Source organism: Taurulus bubalis (assembly GCF_910589615.1).
Source record: "Taurulus bubalis genome assembly, chromosome: 1".
NCBI lineage: Eukaryota > Metazoa > Chordata > Actinopteri > Perciformes > Cottidae > Taurulus > Taurulus bubalis.
Genome location: NC_136589.1, coordinates 9,547,154 through 9,574,460, shown reverse-complemented (window position 1 = coordinate 9,574,460; position 27,307 = coordinate 9,547,154). Strand labels below are relative to the sequence as shown.

Here is a 27,307-nt window from a genome sequence, read left to right as displayed (position 1 = left end):
CCTAATGCTAAATTAAAAGCCGGGAGATTCTAGATACTGTTTGAGCTGAGCTGAGCGCAAGGCTGTCTTCAGATCGTGCGAGCTGACAGCTCGGCTTTAATCCCTGCCTTCAGAGAGAAAAGGGAGAGAAAATTGGATTCATGATGTGTAACATTTTAGCCTTTAAATGGATGAAATAAGCATCTCCTCCCTCGCAGGTGAGCTGCATCAGCCTTTAAACAACGCTCTCAAAGACCCCCGCCAAAACAATAGCTGTTCACTATCACCTAATCTTCGCAAGAGAGAGAAACGAAGAACAGAGAGGAAGAAAGAAGGAGAGGGAGGCGGCACCGTACAAAGGATGATAAGATTAAGGTTATATGTGAAATTTGTCAGGCTCTTATCTGAAATTCAGCTTCTGTGAGCAGAATAATAGGCAGCATGAATTGTGTAGCAATCGCATCAAGATGAAATCCTTTCAGTTTCACAAATCAAAAAGGAGAAACTGGGAGTACTTACAATCACACAGAACTTAACCCGCACATAATTAACCTGTGCAAATCAGTAAATCCTATTTTTATTTTTAGGAATCTTTACAGAACAGGGGTTTAAAAAAAATAAAAGAAGAAACAATTGCTTCCCACATATTTAAACTAATTGGTCGAACTGGTCAAGAACATCAACTTGCTTCAACTGGCAAGTAAAGATCACAGTGGCTAATTCTTTTTACAGGAGCTACTAATATACTGTCTGATCATCAGGCTCCAATCTTGTAAAAATGATCTTCTGCATGGTATTGTTTCCTTCAAAACGAATTGTCATATCTTGATGCCTTGGCACTATAGCTCAAACATTCCTAAACATACGATAGGTAATTGAAAAAACTGATTATAATTTGCATTGTTTTAAAGTTATCGTTAGTTAACAGAAATCTAAATTGCCAATCCACTGCTTTCAATGTCTTTGAAGATAAATCGTCTTTTAAGTAAATATTAAATTATATTCAATGTCTTTCAGGGGATGAAAGCACATTTCTGACATAAATTACCTTCTTCATAGCACAAAGGCTATGTTCGTGTGAAGGGTAAAAGATCATGCAGTGATAAAAGGTTTTCCGGCAGATAGACCTTGATTTCACACAATGCAATTATCTCTGGAGCTGAGGACCAATTAACTACTGAACCTGTGCCCTCATATACACCTGCACTAATCAATCAATTAACGAATTACATGAATATTTAATACTAGCTTTTGGAATGGCCAATTACCACGGTTAGCTCAAGAGATATTGCATTATAAAGAGACAGTTTCCAAACAAAATATGCATTTCCCTTTCAGAGAAATGCTTTTTTTGCTAATTAGAAGCCGTTTCTGACATTCACAGGCTCAGACTCAGATAGTTGAACTTATTTCACTACATGCAATTTGGCATCTTCAAAGACTAAAATCCTCTTTTTCTCTTTTATGATTTTAGGCTGCCATCAGCACGCAAATGAACACTTCTGGAGAATTCACTTAGAGGATTATCCTGCATTTGGACAGCTGTCTTTTCTCTGCAGGGATTTGTCATCAAGGAATATATCCTTCCTTAAGAAAGAAAGTACACTGCTAATTTCAACCTGTCTTTCTGAGTGTCTAATGAAGGAATATTAATCTCGATTGACTGCTCACTATTCAGGGCCCACCAAAACCCATTTCAAACTACAAAAAAATATCATAAGCCGTTTTGGACGTCAGTTCAAACGCAGACTTAACCTATGTCCTGAGAGTTTGTTTTTTTCTCCTCATGAGGTCTGCACCAGTAAATCCTGCTAAATATCTTTCTCACACACACACACACACACACACACACACACACACACACCAAAGGCCACCAGGTACGCCCTTTGTCACCCAATCTCCCCTAAACAGCACACCTCACTGCTCAGACCTGCTCCCACCAAAGCTGCAATTATGTGAGTGCAGCCTAAAATGCCTTGGGCGCTTGCACTCCTATTCAATTCTCTCCTTTCTAATTACAACTGCCTCGGGACAGGTGAGGAGTCAGGGGTGATAAGATCTTTCCTTTTTACCTGTAGCCAAAACACACACGCACACATACTCACACAAACACCTACAGTGGGAGGCCCAGATACACACTCAAAGGCACCCCGGGTGATTTTCCTTTCTAATTATAATCTTCCAAAAAATGTTGAGAATTTGCTTTTAGAAAAAGTTGTGTTTAGAGTAGACGGTTTTGCGGAGGTAGCTGGGTTACAAGGTGACTGAGGTCTTATAGGTGTGGTTTTCCTCTATATGTGTGTTATGGTAGAAGGGTAATTTGGGCTTTTGATTGATCAATTAATATAAAATGCAGACAGATCTTATTGCATTGTGTCTGGTAAACAATAATTATCCCTTTGAATCCCACAAAAAACATGGATTCTGACATCATCTCTCCTTTAACAGGCATCTGACAAATCATATTATTCATTACCAAAAAGTCCATTATCATGAGACCATTAAAGATGAGAAGTAAAATAAAGTACCAATGATAAATGGCTTGACAAGTGCATTCCATGAGAGGTTATTCGAGCAGCGTTGAAAGACATGCAGAAAATCTTGAACGCTCTGCTCAGCTATCCGGGTCATCACTCAGCCGCGGACCCCTTTTCGACTGATTTCTACCAAAGGTGAGAACAAGCACTTAACAGCACGTAAACAGTGTCTACATGATGATCTATCGCCGTGAGTAGTTTGAGAGTAAAAAGAACCATTTGTAGCCATAATCATCATTTATCACTGGCACCGTCTAAAGGGATCCGGCTGCACTGTCAAGTAGATACAGGTAGGATTCTTAACGTCATGTACCAAAGAAAAGAAAAAGAAAACTTTTCTTTAACTCCCGTTATTCAGTAATCTGATATTCCTGTCCTCCGGCTCCAAAACAGGCAGGTAGAGAGCAGGTGATACCACATTAACCTCTTCCCTCAGTGCTGAAGCAGTTGAAAAACGTAAATGAGAGATTTTAATCGTCGCTTCACGGACCATGTATTCCGAGCTATGCATAAGCAGAGAATGCCATGTTTCTCTCACACAATGGGGCCATGCGTCGCTTATTGACAGCTTGCATTAATGTGAGGGGCAATCACCTGTGATTATTTCTCAACTGCCAACCCTCCCTCCCTCCCAACACCACTGCGCACTTCCCTCACGCCTCCTCCCTCTGTGCTTCTTATCTTTTCATATTGTTCTCTGCTTCAATGCCTCCGCCGCTGGCACAAGTCTCAACACAGCTGCTAAGCCACAGATTAATGATTAGGGCATTACTCTGCTTGTCTCTCTTTTTCTCTCTGGTTACACCTCCCTTTCTCCTCCTCCTATCACTCACTTATCCAAATTCTGTTCCTTCTATCTCTGAGCGAAACACCACTTAACCAACATGGCACTTTCAGAGAAAGTGAAAAGAGAGTTAAAAAAAACTCACCGAGGGCGGCAACTTTGATGAGGACAGCATGGAGGTCAGATGATATCATCTCGGAGAGCAGGGACTCTTGATCTCGGCGCCACAGGTAAGCCAGGGACTGCAAACCTAGACGCAAACATCTGGGGAACAGGTGAAAGGGGAGAGAGAGAGAGAAAGAAATGCAAAGACATTAATATTGAATATTTGCCAAGTCAGAACAACTTCAAAGCCAACTGGGCTGGGCACCTTCTCCATTTACGGGAAAGCTGCCACCCTGACAGGCCCACACGGCATGCTGCCACATGCCACCACTGCCAGTGGCTTTATTCAAAGACAAAACAAAAGACATCATCTTACGCTGTGGCTCGTCTGTTGCATAAACTGCAAGTATCCACAACAAGACTCAAAAACTGGACTCAAAAAGTCTGCACACAAATTTATACTTCTCAAGAAATGCGTGAGATGTTTATGTGTATGCATCTTGCATCAAAAAGGGGGAAAAAACTGCTGACTGACAGCAGGATTTGTTTAAATGAAGATACTGCAGCTTTGGTGCTGCAACATGTCCAGTCTGTGTACGTTTAGAACAAGAGAGAACAAAGAGAGACGACATAGGGCAAAGAAAAGCCAAGAGAGGAAGAATGGAACAAGAGCAAGAATGAGAATAAGAAAAAGGATATGTGTCACAAGGACATCGTCTTATCTTTCTGTGAATAACTGTTGTGTTTCACCCATAATGGGGTTTTTATATTAACAAAAATCACGTGACAACTATGCAACTATCCATTGCGTTCCTTCTCTTGAAATCATTGTTCCATAAAAACAGAGTCGCACCATAAAATCCAAAGCTGTCTAAATAAAATGGCATAAACAAAACTCAGTGTGTATGTGTTTAAACAAAATCAGTCCAAGTTTGGAACACACTGTGACTACAGAGGATGTGTCCTTTTCCTCCTTGTGCGTCATACAAGTTCAGAGGCCTGATCGCAGCGTGTGTGCATGCACTTAAGTGAGCAAATGTGTTCCGTGTCGTGAATGTGCGTTTGTGTTTGACTTACACATTTTCCACACGGACCCTCTGGTAATCGGAGAGGATGGCCCCTACAGACACCGCCTCGACACCCTCCTTTTCCTGTGTTGGGGGGGGGGGGGGGTGGGGGATAGATGGAGGAAAGTTAACCGCAAAGATTTCTTGACTCAATTATACGGCATGTGCAACGTGCATTGTAACGGCAATATGATGTCACTGTCCCACGGGGCCAAAAACTTCTTGCTCAACCAACAGTGGTTTCCAAAAGCTTTATCTGAACAAAACCACGCAAACACATGTAAACACACACACACACACACACACACACACACACACGCAGACTGTAACAGACAAAGAAAGCAGATTCCTGACGGCTCTTTCCTTTCATCGGACCGCAATCCTGTGGGGATGTTTACACTCTGGTCGTATCAAGGCCTTTATGGTCCAGCCCATATCCCCTGGAGGGTTGTGTACATGGCCATGTGAGCGAACGTGTGTGCTTATGCGTCCATGTGGGTGTGTGACGAGAGGCAGCGGCAACAACTGAAGGCAGTTCCAGGACCTTATCAGCAGTCTAGTGTGAGCAGGAGATGAGTGTGTCTGGCCTCTACACACAGCCCAGCTGGAAGACACAACCGCAGTGACAACTTGAAGTATCAGCGAAGCATTGTGTCTGTGAGTGGCATGTATCTTTAATATTGCTGTGGGCTAATCTAATTGCTTTTCATATCATATTCATATTTCAGAAACAGGGAGACAACTATGCACTCGAGACATACTGACGCAGCCCTGAGAAGAATTCAATCTTCTCTCACAAACGCAGGCTTGATCCGCAGTGACACGCGCAAATAAAAACACACATAAGTGCAAAGCAGGCGGTGCACGCGCGTACACATACACGTACATACAGAGGCATACATACTTGCACAACCCCCTCCCCTACCTCAGTGGCCCTCCCCTACAGCAACACACCTGAAGATTCATTAGAACATTACATGGGCTGTAATTAGAATGAGAGGCAAGGGTAGAAGCAGTGGAGGGATGCACAAGTCTCCAGTAAATTACCATGTAGCCATTATCAATTTCCCTGGCTACTGGTCCTTAAGATAACCCCCCACCCCTCCTTCTCCCTGTGGTCCCTTCCTGCAATTTTTCTCTGCCTGATAAACATGCTGATTAAAGCGAACAGCGTGTAAACCTTTGATACTTTCCTAAATGAAATCCATGCCCTGCCTGGGGCCCGACGCTGCGCTGCAACGCACTGTGCCTCACCCACACACACACACAGCTGTAGGCGTGCCAGCTAATCAGATAAAGGATGTGCTCTGTGTGTGTGTGTGTGGTTACTTGCATGTGTGTTATGTGGTGTTTACAGTGCAGCAGAGGATGTGAGGTATAACGCTGAAGTTAAACACATACAGACAAATACACAACCCAAATTTAACTGTTTGACCTCAAGTTAAACACCAAGAGATCTTAAGATCTCGGGATTCAGAACTCAAGTTTTAATATCTCTCTGTGTCCAACACTGGGAATATACATTACAGTCAATTCCACCGGCCAGTGACAGTAATTAAGTCAGACTGATAACATTTCAGCACAGCACAGAGCAAAGCGGGCTGCAGGCAGTGTCATGTAATTCTAGGTAAGCCTCAGGGCCAGCACTCTATTCTAATACAATGATAACCTTTTCCCTAAATACAACTGTCACTTCCTAAAGAGGCATATTAGGAGGTAAAGAGTGGGATAAGGAGAGACAGAGAAGTGTTGAAGGAGTGTGCCACATCAACACCAATTTGGTGTCTTGGATATAAACTTGGCAGTACCAGACTTGGCCTGACAGAATAACAGAGCATCAGAGCATCAGAGCATCAGAGCAACAGCAAACAACATCCTCGTCTTGTGTTTCTGTCTTTCCTTCTCCCTCTGACCCTCCACTTCTCTCTGGAGGCAGACTGTTGTTGGTACTCGGGCTTCTGAAGTTCGACACGACCAATTAAATGGCTTCTCCTTTCACTGGCTCTCATTACATTACACCATGCAGCCTTAAAATACCCAACGCAGGACACATTTCTCACACATCCCCCTGTTTTCAATGGAGACTCTAGCTAAAAGAACTTTTGGCAAATAGTTTTGGAAAATTATTCTTTTTGGATGTGGTTGTGTTTTCGACGTTATTAAAGCTATCACCAGGAGACGAAGGAGATGAAGGGGCCGCTAATGCTGGTCTGGACGATATTTTAGAAATTCTAGACATACTTTCTCATCTTCTGTAGGAAAGGTGGGATAACTTATTGCGGAAAAAGTGGTATATGTAAGTATAAATCTGAATTGATGGATATTATGGGAATTGTTTCATGTGTATTCATGATGCCATAAAAAGTACAAACTTTGATTATATGGTAACTGAAAAATTTATCAAAATGGTTTATAGTGGGGATACATGACAAAGAGACAAGGTAGCTCATGAAGCACAGTATAATAATAAATAATAATAAAATCTTTATGAGAGCTATCTGGATAAACGATGTTTTCACTACATTAGAGGTGGGATCCAGGGAAGAAGCTAACACAACGATAAATCAAGGCAGAGGTCATCAGGACTCCTGTGACCCGCAAGCCACTTTTCTTTCTTCATGACTGTTGGCACAAGATCCAGAGAAAAAGCTCCCTGCATGCCCCGATGCCATGTCACTTTTCTTTTTTCAACATTTAATGACCCCCGCTCATTAAAGGAAGCTTCACCTGATCCAGGACCTGAGGCCCTGCATTAACTCACGCCCAGAGCGGGACTAATTCTGGCGTGGCGTTGTGCAACAGTGCAACCCCGTAGCAGCCCCGTCAGAGGCAGACTAAACAAAGGCCTGGCCTGGCTTCCCCTGTCCTCTCCAGCAGGCAGAAAAGCTATTAATGAGGATCTATGGCCCAGAGCAATGGAAGCCCTCAGTCCCCCCAGCCATGTCCATCAGGGTACTTAGCCCCATGCAGTCATTAACTTCTGTTACTAATTGTCAAATTCATTAAACTAATCCTTCCCCCACATCCGGATGTCTCCCGTGGAAATGGATGGAGAGGACTGAGTTATTAAGATGTCAGCTGTGGGGAAGATTAAGGCCAGCAGACATGCTCCACAAAGAAACGATACGGCCATTAAACTCTATATCAAGGTAGTGTGTGTGATATACTTTGTAATTATATATACATTCATCTTAGTAAGGGAGTAAAAGCGTGGTTCAAATGTATCCACAGTCACAGACATGCCTTCAGTCAAGATATGCATCTGCCCCTAAGATACATACACGACGATCATAAAACACAGAATTCGGCTTGAGAATGTGGCTATTTCATCAGCTCTCAGCTTCAAGGTTCTTATGCATTCCAAATATTCAGTCTGGGTAGTATTCATAGTTCAAAACCATTAACAGCCAACCAAGGCAATTAGAAAGCCATAAATTATTAAAAATTCTATATTCATATTCATAGAGAACACATCAGAACCCTCATTAGCTCTCTCTCAATGGCTGTCACAATGAGGTCTTAATTATACACCCTAACAATACAAAGCTCCATTTTGCAAAATGGTGGGTTTCCAAAATGCCTGCTTCAGCCTGTTCTGACAACTAGGAAGCCAGCGTTGGCAGATCTCGGTATTTACAGACGAGGCCACATATTTCCGATGCAAAATACTCTTTTTATCGAGTCCAAAGTTATTGACACGTACTTTCTATTATATCACTGCCTCATGTATGTAATATGCTTCTGTGTGATGGCAAGGAGGCGGGGAAGAAGACAAAGTGGAGAAATTAATTAAAGTGGTTTGAATGACAGTTTGCTCAAGGGCACCGGGGCACCATCACAAGCTTTGCCATTGTGGGTGTTGCACTGTTACGTCAACACCCACAGCCTCCTGTCCCTCCCCCTTTCTCTCCAATACTTCTTTTCCTCTCCATCCCTCTCCTTCAGGATCCATCAAGTAAGTGACTGGACGCGACATGGTTTTAATGTCCTCTCCATTAGATCAGCTCTGAGCCTGTTGTAATGTAATGGGCTTGTTCTCCCCTGTTCCCCTACACGGTGGGAACATGGAGAGGGGGTTAGACCTTGTTGTAGGAGCTCAAGTAGATGTGGTACAGGGGATCGGGCCAGCTAGGGTCAAGCGATTGTGTTTAATGTAATGCGGACATAGTCCTGGGGCGTGTTGGGCTGTCCTGACAACTCAGACATGCCAAACTGACAGGAAGCTTAGTGTGAGCTTAGTAGGAGGAGACACTGGTTATTTGTTTTAAATCAGCTTCCTCATTAACATTCTGCACGGTTACACTCCAAGGTGACTCCTGGAGTTGGTGAAGGAGTGATAGGAAGTGGCAGAGGTGAGCACAAAGTGCAGGATACAATTTGGACCAATTATAATGTTATAAATTACAACCAATGCTTTCAAGATTATATGCCGGTTATATATACTGAGGCTCAAACACGATGTACCATGTCTGATCCATCACAATAAAGCAACAAATGGACATGCAAGCTTAGCAAATGTCTTTGTAAAACAAACATCAGCCAAAACCTTGTTCTAAAAGGCTTTCAGAGACATTCCCTTTGGTAAATTGGTGGGGCTGTCTGTTTGAAGCAGCTGTTGAAAGACGGGCTCTTTCTTTGTGCTCGTGGATGGGCTAAGATGACTCACCACGTGTCAGTCCTCAACCATACAGAGTGGTGGAATAAGAAAAACAAACTGCACACAAAGCCAGCTGCTCACAAACCGAAATACCCCGACTGGTTCCTGAGATTATGCAGGTCAGAGTTACAAGACGGGGAGAGAGGAAGCAGAATAGAGGAAAGTATTATCCGCCGTTGAGGCCACGATGCAGGTGTGACCAGCCAACAGAGGATATGGCATGATACACTGTCTCATCAACGCGATGACTGAGGGACCCTTATCAGCCCACAGAAATGTGACGAGTGGAAAAAAAGGAGAAAAATTTAATTCATGGAGCGACCAGTGTAGCTCTTTATGGCCGAGTTTGTATTTGTACAATTCCCAGCCTGAAGTTTATACACACTTGCATGCATGCATACACACACACACACACACACACACACACACACACACACACACACACACACACACTCTTTAGTCTTGGGCAGTGATTCATTTACAATGACAGAGCTGTTTTCAGCGATACAGCCTGAGCATAAATATGCCATGCCGCACAGCTGGAAAATGTAGAAATTCATCATGGTTAAAAAGTAGAGAGATTAACGTTTCACGAGTTTCCTCTCAGATATATATGGTTACGTAAACACAGGCCCAGCCAGCCGTCAGGCAGGGAGGTAGAGGGCCTTGGCCAAAGCAAGCACAAAGGCCTAGTTTCAGTAGGCCAAGGACAAGGAGGCTTTCCATATCTACACGAATGGAAAACTAAATGTTGGGAAGCAGAGGGGAGACATAAGGTTGTTTATCGATGTACTGTATGTCCATGAATACTTGCAATTCAAGCAAACACATTTAGTAATTGCTGGCTCTTATTAAATGCAATATTCTATTGGTGGCTTCTACATTTAACACTTTGTGCCTCTATGGGATTTTTTTAAGAAGACTAGAAATCATGTAACTTCCTCCAAACATTCAAGGTCTCACCATTAAAAGGATAAGTTGTTCCAATTAATACGGTTCTGCAACAGTTTACTACAGGGCATACATACAAAGTCATAATCCCAGCTCTGTCATAGCAACATTCCCCTCTTGGCTGAGGTAAGAGTGTTTGAGCTTCTGAGACAGGAAGCTGCTTCCAGAAAGCAAGTAGGACAGAATCAAAGAAGGAGTCTCATGCCACAGAGAGGTAAACTATGTCAGTTGCTTTTCATGGTCCATAACAACCACCTAGTCCACAGGGTGTATGCACGCACATGTATTGACGTCCACGTATATACACACAGTAAGAACTGGCCTACAAACACACACACACACACACACACACACACACACACACACACACACACACACACACACACACACACACTCCAAATGTAAATGTTTTTCTGGTGGGGTCAGGTTCCAGGCTCTTGGCATCTTGGCTCTCCTGTCCTCTATCCTCCATAGCTCCAACAGACATCCCCCCTTCCCTCCCCAGAGAGAGACTGGAGGAAAATGTAGCAGTGATGCTGGTTTAACCCACTCTCCAGACTCCAGACAGTGTTTTTATATGGCTGGTTATGACTGCGGGAGGTGATGGGGCCTACCACAAATACTTCTTGCGGGGAATGGTTCACAAAACAATACATAAAAGTCCTCTTAATTTTGGAGTATGAATGGCAGGGAGTTGAAAAACTGAGCACTTGTGTTTGTTCTGAGACTGCATATTGGGCCTGACTAGCTGTTAGTACTGGTGATGAGTTTAAAAGGATTTATTACAAGTCCAACCTCCACAGTGACTAGCCGGATTATCCTAAACACTCTTTCTTGGGGCTGCTAAGTAAAAACAACTACAGCAATAAGTTATCCTGTATGTGCCATGTACATCTATCTCCATACTTTCAGATTCTCTTGAGGAGAGAGCAGGGAGTGATTAACAAATTTATTTTCATTAAGGGTGCAATTGAAGATGTAACAACAGATCTCTCATGATCAAAAGTAGTGGTTGTTTTGAAAGGAAAAAGAAAATCAATCAAATTTGGTCAGCCAGGCTTAGAGAATGATCACATTATTTCCCCTAACTTTTAATATGAACAATCAAACAAAAGATACATTCTAGTAATATACTTTCCATAATGGCATATTTACATTAGTGCATAACAAAACATATTAGCCAATACTTGAAAATGCAAATAACTGCTAGATACATCTACAATTCATCCAGCATCAAAATACAATGACAAAAAAAAGACCATAAAACACACACATACATACACACACACACACATTCTTCATTGGAACAATGTTCAACCAAGCAGTGGTAGTGGCTCATGCCCTTGGCAAGGCAAGATAAGGCTATCAGCTTCCATCATCGCTAAACAAGATTGAGCAAAGTACATTAAGCAGAAAAATACAAACAAATTACAAAGGCTTGAGGCTAGGCTCTTTATCTAATGTTTGTGGGGACTGTGAGCGTCAGTTGGAGGGAAATGGGCCTGCGTCTAATAGATCCTGTCCCACCACTTCCACACGGCCAGCGAACAATACACAGCGCCATTATCTCAGCGCTAATGCTATCCTTCCTCATGTACAAAACAAGCCTGCAATCTCAACCCTACTGCCACTGTTTCGACCAACATAAATACAAGCAGTCCCAGACCAAAGGAAGAGATAACAACGGCTATCACAGAGAGAGGCGACACAGAGAGACAGCTGGTTGAAGGAATCTAGACTAGCTCATGCTGAAATGTATCCTCGAGTACGATGCTCTAAACTTGCACTGAAAATGTAATAAAAGAAAACTTTCTACAAAGTGATTATTCATTGGTTTGAGATCGTTTTTAGGCTACTTCCAATAACACCATTTAGAGGTCCCTTTGCACCATGAACCAGCTACAACAAGCTTGCATTAGCTTTGTTATTGATCTGATCTCCTAAACCCTCGCTGTGACCCCAGAGGTCATGATTTATGTATTAAGCAGCTTTTTAAAGTAATCCATTTTTTGAACCCCCAATGTACATCTAATGCTGCACCATGCTGGTAATCAGAGTAGGGCTGCGTGTTTGATTTTGACCCCCCCACCCTCCTTCCTAGTTCATACCCCTCCTCAACGACTTGTCTCACAACACCTCAGCTCCCTAATCAATAACACAGAGCTGGTTCAACTGGAGATTCCTCCGCCTGCCTGCCTGCCTGCCTGCCAGCCAGCCAGCCTGCCCTCCTCCCCCTCCTCCTCTTCTCTACTCTACTCCTTTCTTTCTCCTCTCCCTCAATCCCTCTCCTTCCTTTCCTCACAGCAGGATACACCTCCATCATGGCACACGCACAAGCGCAGTGCCAGGCTTCTGAAGGGTCTGGATGAAAGTGCGACGACAACACAATGGAGACAAAGATGCCAGTAGATGGAAGAGAGAAGGAGCAAGGGAGAGGGAAGAATGAAAAAGAATGTTTGGACTTGTGGACAGACTGCCTCTGCGATCTCAGAGGGCCCCACTCTTGTCTGCTGATGTCGATAATGGAGCGGCGGTAGAGACAGAGGATGAGGGGGGAGCGTGTGTGTGTGTGTGTGTGTGTGTGTGTGTGTGTGTGTGTAATAAAGAGTCAGTGTTTAAAAAAAAGGATTATCTCACTAAAAACAAGGTGTTTTAACACACACACCATTGAAAGGGAATGTTTCATCTACAAAGGCCAAAGGTCTCACTGCACCTCTCCAAGACTTTTCCCAGACATCTGCAGAAAAAAAAAATACTGGTTTGATTAAAAAAAAAAAAAGTTGGGTGTTAGTTCTCCAAAAAAAAAAAAAGAAGCAGTGTTTCTGAAAAGTCAAACGCATTACAGGATAAGAAATTAGATTTGAAAGTAACATTTCGTTCTCAAAGCTGAGTCTCAGCACGACAGAGATGTCACAGTGCAGCTAATTAGAGCTGGCAGAAAGGACCGTGTGCGTAGATATCATCTATTGTTCCTCATCACTCTAATGAGCTTAAATGTCTTTGTCTTCATTCATCAGCTCAAAGGTTGCAGAGTTGCTGCATGGAGTCACTATCTTTTCATATATATTATCCATTACTACATCAAGTGAATGAAACTCTCTTTGTAACTTCCCAAAACTCAATGCCATCTGTGCCCTAGAGCCCATGCTACTTTTCAGGTCACAACATGTATGTGCATGATGTTCTATATGCTGTAAACTATCAATACAAAATATATTGTACAAATATAATTTTTATTAAATACTCCGAATACACACTAACATCTACCTATGTGCAACATCAAGTCGTTTGCACTGAGAAAAATAGTGCATATGGATGAGAACAGTGAGAGTACTTCTCCTGGAAAGTGTTGAAAGAAGGCAAACTGGGGCAAAAAGAGAGGCAGAGGTGTGTAAGGAGAACAGAGATAGTCTTGTTATCATGTATCACCGAGGCCTGATTTGACCTGACCTTGAACACACGAGTGTGCACATGTGTGCGCGTATGCACACACACAGGCAGGGTCACGGGGCATAAAGAGCCACTGTGTCAGGTCACAGAGCACAGAGAGAAGGATAAAGGACTTGAGGGATGTGATATGACTAATATGAGGGGTTTTGCAGGCCTTCGGGGGGACTGGCGTTACAGCCAGGGGTGAATGACACTGCTGATCTGTATCACACATCAGAGCAGATCACAGCAGAGGAGAACAGCCCAACCACACACATGAAGTATGGACACACAGCCTATGAAATCCAATTTCTAAATCCACAAAAACAAGTGGATCCTTAAAAATGAAAATGGGAGAGTAATTAAATAAACTCCACATCAAAATGTTATACTTACACATCATGTTCATATTCTAGCATGCCTTTGTAGCCTGGCAGAGGACCCAAGGACTTCACCTATTCTCTAAAAAAAATAGACCCTTACGGCCGTAGATGTGCAAACAATCCCCCCCCGCTGCTGACAAAACTGTTATTTCTCTCCCTCAAAGAGCGGGTTTAAAAAACAGCACCTAGCAGGATGGGATGGGGTATGCTGTGGCTTGCATGTATCAGGTTACACACTTCAAAGACACACTGCCATACACAGCCAGCGATGAGAGCAAAGGGGCCAAGGATAGGGCCACATTGTCATTCTGCCATTATAACTACTGCCAGGGGATGGACGACTCATTTTTTTGATGATAATTGGACTTTTCTTCCTCCATCAACAATGGTTCTGAAGAATATGATCTCTTCCTTTGAATCTTTTGAAAGGCTCCAAACATTCTCCGAGAGGCCAAAGTGTAGTGTCTTTGGTTTGTCAGCTTCTGGGAACGATCCATAGATGGCACTGTTGGCTCATGCTACGCCTCTGTTGCCAGCACTGCAAAAGAGGAGGCAGGAAAAATCTCCTCTTAAAACTCATTAACTCTGGATCTGAGAAGAAAAAAAAATCTTTCATCTATGCTCAAGTGTCATTTGCCAAATATAATCTTGTAACTTCTAATTAATTCAAACTGCTAGAAAGAATCTTTCAAAATATAACACTTTCTAAACAGATCCCTTTTTTCCATGCTAAAATTGTTTTTTCCAGGAAGGGTGATTTCACAGCTCATTATGAAAAAAGGTGTTTCTTGTTTCTTTCTCCCCCCTCTATCATTTTCTTCACTAATCAACAACACCACACACTTTATGGTGCAAAAAACTACCTGGATTAACCAGGTAGTTACCTGGTAGTACCACAATCCATGACTTTTTAATGACTTTTTAAGAGATGCTCTGACAGAACTGTGCAAGTGTCTAAATCATACGGGATGCAATGAATTGCATGAGTTTACAACCCTTCACAATGAGTCAGTAAACCTAGCGAATGCTAAAAAAAAGCAACTTCAGAGAGTAGTGACTTGAAATTTTGAGTTAAGAAATGTGTATTCTTATGGTTGTAATCACTCAGTGTGTGTGTGAGAGAGAGAGAGAGAGAGAGAGAGAGAGAGAGAGAGAGAGAGAGAGGAGGGAGGAAGCCTGTTGTTTATGGAGCAGGTCTGTTGATGATGGCGAGAGGGGTAAACGGGGAGACGACTGGAGGTCTGCTAGCCCGCGAGGGCCCCATGGGAGTCCAGCTGCCCTGATCTATGGCCCGTCTGACTGGTGAGGTCAGACCAGAGAAGCCCTGGAAATGGGAAATTAGCAGCCCTTTGCAATTAGAAACCTGACCACAGGCAGAGGTGGAATATTGCATCACGCACCAGATAGATGTCCACTATTTTACTGTGAATGCTCAGGAGAGGCCAAAAAACTGAAATTTGTCTGAATGTATGTGTGCGTACACTCACAAGAAAAACACACAAACAAGAGCTTTCTCGTGTAGCTGCATGTGTAAAGCCGGCGATTTATACAGAAGATGACAAAGAAAGTCAGGCAGAGGGCACAAAATGCCCTGAGGCAGGCTGACTGGCCCTTGCCACCCAGGTGGTGTGCGGACTTGCAGGGGCCCTGGAGCGGCTCTAAACTCTGGATGAACATGTCTCCACACAGACCAAACCAAACACCACCATCCCCCACTCTCTCATTTACACCACGTCAAGCCAACTCCAAACTCAACAACAAACCTGTATCCACCATTCCATAAGAAGGTCTTACATTTTGATGCTGCAAGCTAAAATGAGAGGTTGTGTGGGGGTATAGAGGGGAAAAGGTGTTTCACAGGATCAATCCCACACCCTGTTTGCGCTGACAGCAGTGAGAGCTGTTGAAGTGTGCGTCCAGGTAGCTTCCTCATGGCTGCAGGCGGTCAGGTAGGCAGGCAGTGCCAGCGGTGTGCTAAACACACACGCAGTTGTCTCAAACCTGTCAGTCAGCCACACCAGCACCACATCAGACCACCGAGGTCTCATACATAATTTGGCATCAAATGAATATTTTTTCAACGTCCTGGCAAAAGTGGTATTTGATAAAATATTAATTTGGTGATTAATTTTTTGCATCTGATCTTCTGTCGAGTGAGATAAAAAAAAAGAGAATGGATTTTTTCCTGTGAAGCCAGTTGTTGAAGGGCACCTCTCTCTAACTTCACGCATAAAACTTTCACTCACTGATACAACAGGCACACTATTTTCCCGGAGTAAGTAAACTTACTCCACTTTGAAAGTGAAATCGAGACATACTAAATATGACAGACTGAGACTAGCTTTTTAATCTGCTGAGCAGCTCGGCTGCACTTTAGAATAGGTGCTAAGGACTGTTTGTGTAAAGCAGGCCAGATGAAACTAGACAAGCAGGGTCTCTTTGAGACACTGCTGATGGGAAAGTGACTCTGAATCCACAGAGAATGACTTGTAAAACATCTCAACAGTGTGACATATGTCACGAACCTTAGCAGAGATGAGAAGTTTAGTAGTGCTCTGAGAGCTTGTTCGCTAAAAAGCAGTCAAGCATATGTCAGTGGGGGCAAGGAGTCAAAACGATGACTATGGTATATGCACGATGCAGCATTGCCACGATGTGTTCACATTATGATGTATCATAACACTATTCTGAATAAGACTACTGTATGTGAAGATTCTTATATCACATGTGAAAAAAAAAAAAGTAAGAGTCTTACAAAAGAAGTATGTACAACTACTCAGCTTCCACAATCCCTGCACAGCACAGGTTTATTTTTATGATATATACATTTGTACATGTGTAGATGTGTGCATATATTGTCCCTTTTACATTACAATTATAGATTGCGGATAAACCAAATGATTGTACTGTCCAATACAAAATGTAAAAAGAAATGTCAAGCAAATAAAAAGCTGGTGAAGAAACTGAAATATGCCTCTGCAACCGAAGCCACGGGTCGGGACGGCATTATCAGTGGTTACAGCCGTATGACTGCAGTGCAGAGCAGCGACAGTTAGCTTGCTGGTGAGGCACAAAAAAGACAAAAAAGGCTGGCCGAGCTACGCAAACAAAGAACAAAAAAGCTTCTATTACAACATACAAATATAGATAACTACTTTATTCTTCGCTTTGGTAAATATTACCAAGTCTGCTTTGGCCCTATATGTTCAAAACATAGCAGTTTGTACCTGTTCATGATAAGTGATGAAAGCATCACTTATCATGAACAGGTACAAACTGCTATGTTTTCAGGGTGAACCTGAATGTTAGGCAGCACCCACTCTGTAGCAGTGGTAAAATGATAAAAATCCTTTATTTTTCACGAATCGTGCGGCAAAAAAGAGGCCTACCTTGACGAGGTGCAGCAGCTCATACAGATCCTCCACCTCATCCCCCTTTGTCACACTGTAGTTTCTGCTGGTGTCCAGGCTCAAGCCCTGGATGGTGCGTCTATACAGGGGCAGATCCATGGCTTCAGCAAACAGCTCCATGGCCTGGTGGCCCACTGTCTGGAACATGTAGCTGTCCAACTCGTCTGTGGAGGAAAATATATTTAGCCCGCTGTCTTGTGTTAAGCCACTGATCATGTGTCTGACAGTAATAAACAGTATGTGATGTTACAATTTTTTGGAAATAGATGTTAAATAGTAGCTTGATCAAATCAGATACATACATAAATGAACAGGAGGACTATATTATACACATTCACAATTTAAACCATTTATTACACAACAATAAGCGAACGGCAAGGCTAAAAATACCTGTTAAAAACTAAATACTGAATAGTTACATTAAGATTCAAGTGGCCTGAAATAAAAGTAAGAAATAGAATCATATAAATGAAGCAAATAAATACATTTAATAAAAATGAATAGGAAGATTGTCATTCACTTTACTCGTTCACAATTAAATACAATTCTCACTCTAAAAATATAGTTAGAATAAAAATGACACATTTCAAATAATAACGTACGTAATTGAAATACAAATAAATTAAGTTTTTTGTTTAAAAGCGATGAAGTCATTATTTATATATTAAAATATTTCACAATTTAGTATCTTGTTTATCTTGTGCAGTGTTTTCATATGAATATTTATTTCATTGCGTATATATTATAAATTTATCTTTGGACAATACTAAATGCCAAATGACAGGAACAGAGAACAGTGTGCGCTGAAAGATAATATAACTCTTAACATATTCATAACATAGTCTTTAGCATGCTACAAACTCTTCTGTATCATTTAAAATATTCCTTTAGTACAAACTTTCCTTTATAGTACAAACTCAAAATTTGTTTAACATTTCAGCAGACATCATTTAGTGTTTCACAGCCACGTGTTAAGGCAGTTACCTGGCATCATTCTCCCCAAACCTGAAGACAAGATTCAGATCCCTTTTTATAAATATCAAATCGCACATTTGGCTCTTCACACAGGAAAGATGCAGCATAGAGTTCTGCAGTACTTTGATTGTGTACAGTTCTGAGTGTCTCGTTCTGCAGAAATGCAGCTGGCTGGCCCATATAGCCCAGCCCTTGTAGATCATAAACCCCCGCAGGGCATCTCCCTAACCTGTGTCGGCAGGACGGAGGTTGGCCAGAGCTACGATCCGGTGCCCAGCAGCAACACACTGCATCATGTTGTAGCAGCTGTCTTTGCCTCCACTGAAACACAGCATGAGAAATAGACACAGAGGTAAAGCTGCATAAGAATCATTAATATGCCGACCTATACATTATCAATGGTGTACGGAAGCGATCTGGGAATGTGATTAAGAAGCATTAATAATCCGTGATGAAGAACCTGTTTGTGGCTGTTCTTGCTGAGGATGCTCTATAAATGAGGTACTTTGTGCTATTCTTGTAACGTTAGTGGTTGTCAACACCCCTATAGTCAATAACTTTGGATTTCTAAAAGTGATATGTTATATCATGCCTTTGTACAAAGTTAGAGGTGAAATGCAACACCTTAGACGTCATGGGAACACGTTATCCAGTGTGTGTTGACAGTAATACATCTGAGATTTAACGCTAGCTTTTGACATGCTAGCAAAATAAATTAGTGAAATAATGGTGAGACAGTTACAGCGAAGAAAGGCGATTACCTTATTAACGCAACCACTTTCATCTTCTTATTTTTTGCTCACCGGACTAATGACATAAAAAAAGTATTGGCTGTAATGGTACTCAACGTGATAACCGCGCTTAGCAACCGGTGTATGTACACATGTGAGAGCTTGACTTCCTGGTTATTGAAGGACCTTTTTGTATTGCTAGCTGCCCTCTTATATGCCTGATAGAAAATCGGTCCTTGTCATTCTCTCTCTCTCTCTCTCTCTCTCTCTCTCTCTCTCTCTCTCTCTCTCTCTCTCTCTCTCTCTCTCTCTCTCTCTCTCTCATTATAATTATATTTATATATCTATATAGATATGTATGTTAAAAAACGTAATTGTGTTCACATTACTATGACTATGCACTCATACTATAGTGAAAAGACATAGACCTGTGACAGCAAGTCACAGGTTGGAAATATGCTAAAATAAATACTAAGTAATAAGTAATAATAACTAACGAAACAGCACACACAAACTATACAGGCAGACACTGTGGGCATGTGTGCTTTATGTGTATATTCATTTTAATTAATCATGTTGAATTTGAGTAAGATGTGAGAAGACTTCAAATGTGAAAGCAGCAATTTCACCTGTAATATTATATAAACGCAATTTACATGATTTGTTTCTTAATTATTTTTTTGATTTTGGACATTTTATATGTGAAATGTTATATCTTATTTTTTTCAGCTCTCATAAACTTACCACATAAAAAAATGCAGATATTTTTCAATAACATAATCAAAGTGGATATGCACTGTAACTCGAATACTGACACTGACACACATCCTTTGCCTCTTGTGTCTCAAGAGAGGACCAAACGTCCATGAAATGGTATTCACACACAGGTTGCGCTTTTCCTCTGAGGGAGCCCTATTTTGCTCAGAGGAAAGACTTTGATGCTCTTTTTGCTCTCTGTTGTTGTGCCAGAGCAGAATAATTGCACTGCTTTTGTGTGCTTCCCTTACCTTCTACCCCTAAGCAGGCTAAAGGCAACTGATTTTGTTTGAGTGTACAAAATTGAGAGAGATGTCTCTTCATCCCATTGCTTTTAACTAGGTTCCCTTTTTTGTTTTTGTTTGTTTTATTCATCCTGAATATATGGCAACAGCTAACCTGCAGATGCAAATCATTTGTTTTGTGGTATAAGCGGTACAGACTGAGAACAGGCATCACTTTTCTAATGGAGGGATTTTCTTGATAAAGTGCACATCTTTGATATGATTATTTTTGTAATTCCTAATTTGAAGAAAAAGGTGAGCAAATAAAAGATGTAATGTTTTCAATTCAGTATATTTTCTTTTTATATGTTCTTTTAATATGGCCATATTATTTGTATTATTTTATCTGTTAAAATATAAATATATACTTCCATGAAGTCTGATGTATTTGATTGAGACACCTTACTGGACAGGTCATATTCATCCTCAGTCCCTGGGTAGGTGGACAAAAATACAATACATGTACCATGACAACAAACGACTACAAATAAATTTGTTTCAGTGTGGGACATTTCATTTGACAGGATGATTGATATAGTTTTCAAAATGTTTCTTTGACATGTTGGTTTGAAAAATGGCCTTGACTTGGGGGAAAGCAGGACACCTGGTTGTCCCTCAGTTTGGTAAAATCATTAATATAGCACATATGTTCTCCAATTTTGTGGGTTATACTTTATAAAACAGCTTTATTGCCTCTGGTCATTTCCATTAAAGCCCAGGCCCATCGGATATAACTCATGCAAATGATGTCACTTATCAGTTTTAATTTATGTACTTTATTACCTAGACAAATAAAGAGGTGTGTTGTTCCGGTTTTATTTGTGGCAGCTTTTTGCTGACGTAAAAAAGCGTTTTATGTCCGTATTGTTGGTGCATGGGGATAAAAAGTGTTGATGGATAGCCCAACTGAGACACAGCCAATGGACATGAATATGAGACGCATAAATATGAAAGCAAGGCAGCAGGAATCAAATGACACCCTTGGCCTTTCCTTAAAGGAGCATGTGCATATATGACAGGTGATTTACTCAGACAAGCAAACTAATTTTTGTCTCACAAGGACACAAAAACTTTGGTTGTAATGAGAAACAAAGGCCTCAAATCACAAGACAATAAATGGAGTGTCAGAACAGGCCAGCCAAGGTTGCACGCTGAGTGGCCAGAATAAACGCATACACACTTCTAGTCTCTTCAGCAACATGACCAAGCAAGTAAATGTGTGGCACAGTAAAACATGTTGACATGTATTAAAGTAAAATATAAATGTACATATAGTTGATGATTACATGCATTTTCATGGTAACATTCAAACGTTGGTGGTACAAATTCCATTTTCTACCCTTCATATTGATACACCCTTCTTCTTTTTTTTTTTACCAGTTTTTCAAATTGTTATATTAATCACTTGCACCCTCACTCAAACTTAAACAATCCTATATGAATATACTTTGGGTAGATGTTCTGATAAAGAGATATTAATATGAATGATTTGGATCAACATGAGACCGAATTGCAAACTGGGAGCAAAATTGAATAGATTTCCTTCTTTTTGGACCTTTATTCAATGACAAAGGAATGTGAGCAGCAAACTTTAATCCCAATTTTAAAGTTACTTGATGTCAAACAGAACTTTCTGCGAAAACTCAAGCCAATGTACAATTCTTATTCTGACTTCATGCAGAACACAAATTGGATTTGAATTTTACTGTAATTAAATTTAAGTTTTAACTATGCAACATAAACATGAAGCAGCGGACACGATGGAAACAAAGTTAAGACGTTTGCCTGGAACATCTTGTCCAGTTTCTGGATTTCTTTCCTGGACTTTACATTGTGAATCACCATGTATCTGAATACAAGAGGTTTATGCAAGAAATATTAACTTCCTTCGCTGTAGTGCACTGAGCAAAACAGAAAAGTGAGCATGCTAATTATAGATGAGGGCTGATGACAGCCAAATGTTATCTTAAGATAGTGATAAATTTGCACTCAAGTGAGCAACGGTTGAAAGCAGTCCTGTGTATTCTTAACTCTACTTCACTCTGGTGTTGCCTCCATCAGGGGCTCATTTTCCAAACAACTATCAACATAATGATACCTCTTTAGGGCCTAACCACATCCAAATCAGTTAGTAAACAACCCAAACGGGGATCTGTACACATTTTTACAGACAATTAACTGTTATCACGAGGGGCCTAAATGGATTAGTAGGCTCATTAATGTCTGAGGCTAATCGGTCCTTGATTGGAAATGTGAGAAAATGTGAAATAAAGTCCTGATTTGATCCAAATTGTGTTTGATCATGGCATCGTCCTTAACAGCCCCAGTCTGCAAACAATAATTGTGTTTTTTTTTCCTTTCTAAATCCCCCAATGAAAACCCGGCTTTTGCCCCCCTTCCGTTTAGCTTCTACACCTATACATGAAGCAGCAGAGTGGATATATAAAAAAATGTTTTGCCTCAAGCTGCTGCACTTTTGTGAAAGCATATATATATATATATATATATATATATATATATATATATATATATATATATATATATATATATATATATATATATACATGCATATATATATGTATATATATATATAATTATTATTATTATTATTATTATTAATAATAAACACGACAAAGGGTAAAGCCAAGCTAGCGGCTCTTTGAGGCGGTATTAAGTGCACAGTGGTACTTTGAAACGACCATGCTCACAATGAAAATGCTAAGATGTTGACATTCAGCATGTATAATGTTAGCAATGTTCATAATCTTAGTTAAGCAAATTGCATATTACCATTAAACACAGCGTACCGTTAAAGCTGATGGGATTATCATTAGTTTTACAGGTATTTGGCCATTCACCAACATATTGGACAAATTGATTTTTTACTTAATGGTATCGTTAGATGAAACATCTGGGGATCACCACAGCTGTTACAATTCATCCTGAGAGGGACATGAATGTGTGTAGCAAATTTTATGACCATCCATCCAATCGTTGTCAAAACATTTCACTAAAAGACAGAAATATCAACCTACTGATGGCACTAAAGAAAGGTCAAAGGATTACCAGAGTCAGTATTCATCCGTTCAAAAATGTATTTACTAAATACCATGGCAATGCATCCAATATTTGTTGAGATATTTCATCCTGGACCAAAGTTGTGGACCAACCAACCGACAACCTCGTCAGACATCGAGCCATGCTGCTAATATCACTAAAAGTCATGATGAACCTTGAAACAACTGCTTTTGCCCCTTTTAAGGAAATAAATCAGGCATTTACTAAAGTAATAGTTGGTTTGCATTCAAATTACTATTGTAAGTAATTCAAATCACAAACTCCATCCTATGTGTCATACTACACACGGATTTTACAGATAATTCTCAACTTCTATAATCTTTTATATGTAACAAATTTGTACCATATACTTAAGTGAGAATCTCAAAGAGGATTTTTTTCATGAATCAGGATTTTCAAAATATAGAGTATATTTTTTAAACTCTGCCCTATCCAATACTGCAGGAAAATAAACTTTCCAACATACAATCGAGCCAACCGTCCTTAAGTACAAATGTAATTTCCTGAATATTTCTCCTTGATTTGAAATTGTCTTGCCTGTGCGTCTAGCGTCCTGGAATCAAATTATGGCTCCAGTGGTTGAGCCTTGTGAAGCTCCATCCAAAAGGATGTGGTCCATCACAGTACACCAGCGTTCCACTCATTATGAAGCAGCAAAAGCAAACAGCACACACTGCTGTCACCTGACCCTGCTGCCAAACACTATTCTATATGCAGGATCTTTAGTCTAATGGTTTACAGAGACACTTTCTCCTTAGTAATCTAAACCACTGGACATTTAGCCAATAGCTGCATTCAACGAGTGAAAGTCTTACTATCTTATAGCATATGCAAACACATACCTTAAATAAAACCATCAGATTGATATATCTATCAATATGTATATGGGTAAACAAACTAAAGTGATAATTCTTTTTCTACCCTCTTCTTCTCTTTGATATATCATTAAAATGATCAATTCTAGCTTTGCTTATATTGACAGATAAATTCATATTGTATCTGATTTGAAGAAGTATTATAATGGCCAACATTGGTGAAAATACTTTGTAATCTGTAAATTGTCTGGTGGGAAGGTTTAATTAGCTTGTCTGCTCTATATACAATCCTTGGACAGTTTTCCTCTCAGCCGACAAACACAACCCTAATCCAGGAAATAGCCTGCAATCAGAATATTGGAGTTGACATCAGAGGTAGCCACAGAGGCGATTCCCACACACCCCTCCCATTGCTTCAAAGGTCTTCCTGGGCCTGTTATGGGTTTCCCTCGTGATGAAGTGTGACACTCCACAAACACAAAAGCCCCAGACCTCTCGTGGGTCCGCTTTGCTTTTCTTGGATCACTCCAATCCGACCAATGCCAAGTCAACTTGGCGGTTGTCAAAACGGGCCCCATATCTCTGAAGAGTGTGTCTTTCTGCTGCTTGTGTTGCTCTGTGTATGAATGTGGTAATGTGTTGAGTGAGTGTAGATAGCTTGTCACAGTCACAGGGACCTCTGTCTGCATGGTAGATCTGTCTGTGTGTGGGGATGTGTGTTTGTTTCCACCTAGAAATGATGTCATGTGCACCCATAATCAAAGCCACCACCTTGTTGTCTGGGCGAGTTGCTGGTTTTCCAAAACCCTCCTCGTATGGTCTCTGGAGACAAATGATTTAGTAATGTTCTTCTTCCCCTTCCATTTGAGCATCAAGCATCATCTTCACCACAACATTTGTGCCATAGACATATTCTGTATGTTAAATCTATTTTTCCCCCAGTTATTTCTTATTAATGCCTTCCAAAAACATTCTGGTTTTGATTACAGTGTTTTCTTTTTTTCTTTTTCAGCATTAATCACGTCTCTTCTTTCCTTTCATTTTCTATACATATCTCCCACGTTTGACTCTTCCCCCACACTCTCTTTCATCTATCCACCGACCCTCGTTTGCGGTCTTTTTTTTCTTTCTTGCAGTAAGACGTCACCTGGGCTGAAAAGCTGGCCAAAGTTGAGCCAGACCAGCAAACTCACTGCCAGAACACAGCAAGCTCGGGTCTGCCATTTGTCTTGTGGTTTTTGAGTTGGGGATATTTGTCTAACATGCTGTCCAATGTCAACACTGGCTCTAAATACCCTTGCTGCTCCACGAAGTGGGCTTCCTTAGGGAGGATAAGGATTAATGCTGGGTTGCGGAAGAAACAGAGAAAGAGGAGGATGACAGGGGAGGGATGAGCCTTGAGAAAAGGGATTGATCAAGGCTGTATGTTTATGACAAGCAGAGGAGGATGAGAAGCATTCAGCATTGAATTTGTTTCTTAAAACAAAACTTTTCAAGAATAGCAGCTTGTCTTTCTTCTGTCTTTCTATACTTCCTGAAGACAGTGTGTACACAAGGGTTAACCATTTTGGAGCTGTGACAAGTCCAATGTGAAAGATAGCCTCCGATCATCCAGAACCATTTCTAAACCTGTGACTAACCATAAATAACAAACAAAATTCAAGGCCTCCCTCCAGCATTAACATCGGCATTGCCAGATGAGAAACTGTCGGGTAGATAGGAGATGGCCTCAAGTTTACAGCCTCAAACCTGTTGATCCTGAGCAATTGATTGTCATCCATAAGAAAGAGCCTCTGCCTCTATCAATTCCCAGCAAGAACAAGATGAATTCTAGCCATGAGAAGCACATCAGCGGCCTCTGCTTTTTCTTTTATGAGGAGAATTCCATACACTGAGCCCAATATTCGTGGTTACTGGAGTCTGGTGATTAAAGTGTATAAAAAAAAGGGGGCAGCACCACTAAAAGGCAATGATTTAGTGAGCTGTCACCCCAGTTCAGGCGGGGCAACAAGTTCAAGTCCCCGCAGGAGGGTTGTAATGAAAATGAAACAAGGAATGAGACGGTGTTTGGGAGGATAGGGTTGGGGGGTCGAAGGGTTGTGAAGGGGCAAGAGGTGTGAGTGGGATGGGGTCATCTGGAGGGTGGTGGTGACCATGATAGTATACATGGACTAAATCCACTATCATACAAAGTATTCCACAAGTTTTAACTTCCTACCTTGTGGTGAGCCATTAAATTCCATATATTTCAATTTGGAAAGAAAATCAACAACTCATTGAGTTTACCATCAAGCCGTTCCCAGATGGTGTGCCTTTCAACATTAGCTGGCAAACAGTCATTTTTTTAAATAAGAAATGCCCCAAATCACATGTTTGCTTTCAAAATATCCATGTTTGCTTATAGTTTGTTCTGTTTTAGATTTTCTGGCAACATGTTCTATCTCTGGCTTATGAATCCAGGACATTTTGGCTGTAGACTGTCATACAGTACATCAAACGCACCTCAGCAGCTTTAAAAAATAATCCCTTATTCATGCTGTTGGATTATAACACAAAAGTATCACTTTGATAAATAAAAATCTCAAATCTACGCAATGATTGTCAAAAAATAAATCTTTATAAAACTGTATATTGTGCTTTGGAATGTTACCCTTAATAAAGTTGTATCTCATTCTTTTAATATGTAATAGGTAAGTTACTGAAAGCCAGCCCATAACCAACCGTGAACTGCAAAATTGTTGTTTTAAATTTAGAAATACGTACAGATGAAATACAGTACGTTAATGTGATCTTTAGAGCTGTTGTAAGGCAGATTTCTTAAGACGGATTCAGGCTAGCCTTTCCCCGTTTCCAGTCATTATGCTAAGCTAAGTAGCTAATGGCTTCGGCTGCCTTCAGCTCCATATTTACTGTAAAGGCGTGAGAATGGTATTTTCACATCTGACTCTCACCAAGAAAACAAATGAGTATTTCCCAAAATGTTGAACTTTTCGGTCCAAGTCATCTGAGTTCAAGGGCTGTGCACAGTGTAGTGGCTGCATGTGGTGTAGTGTAGTCCTTCTGTGTGGAGTTTGCATGTTCTCCCCGTGGCAGCGTGGGTTCCGTCCGGGTTCTCCGGCTTCCTCCCACAGTCCAAAGACCTGCAGTAGGTGTGAATGTGAGCGTGAATGGTTGTCTGTCTCTATGTGCTCTGCGATAAACTTACGACCTATCAAGGGTGTACCCTGCCTTTGCCCAATGCCAGATGGGATCGGCTCCAGCGCCCTGAATAGGATTAGTGGTTTGGATAATGGAATGGAAACTTAGTTTAAACATGTGTTACAAACTACTGTGTGAGGGTGCTGGTGTGAAGGAGTTAACAGACAT

General features: G+C 41.0%; 1 protein-coding gene across 1 annotated transcript in view; it reads right to left on the bottom strand.

The window, feature by feature from the left end:
• Window positions 1–25,205, bottom strand: part of dph6 (diphthamine biosynthesis 6) — a gene marked incomplete at both ends in the record, with an annotated part of 59,151 nt that extends 33,946 nt beyond the window's left edge. The window contains 5 exons of the mRNA XM_079230485.1: window positions 3,446–3,564; window positions 4,483–4,556; window positions 17,282–17,466; window positions 18,507–18,598; window positions 25,135–25,205. Of these exons, the coding sequence (XP_079086611.1) occupies window positions 3,446–3,564; window positions 4,483–4,556; window positions 17,282–17,466; window positions 18,507–18,598; window positions 25,135–25,205 (541 nt within the window). The remainder of the gene's footprint in view (window positions 1–3,445; window positions 3,565–4,482; window positions 4,557–17,281; window positions 17,467–18,506; window positions 18,599–25,134) is intronic.
• Between the last annotated feature and the right edge of the window lie 2,102 nt (window positions 25,206–27,307).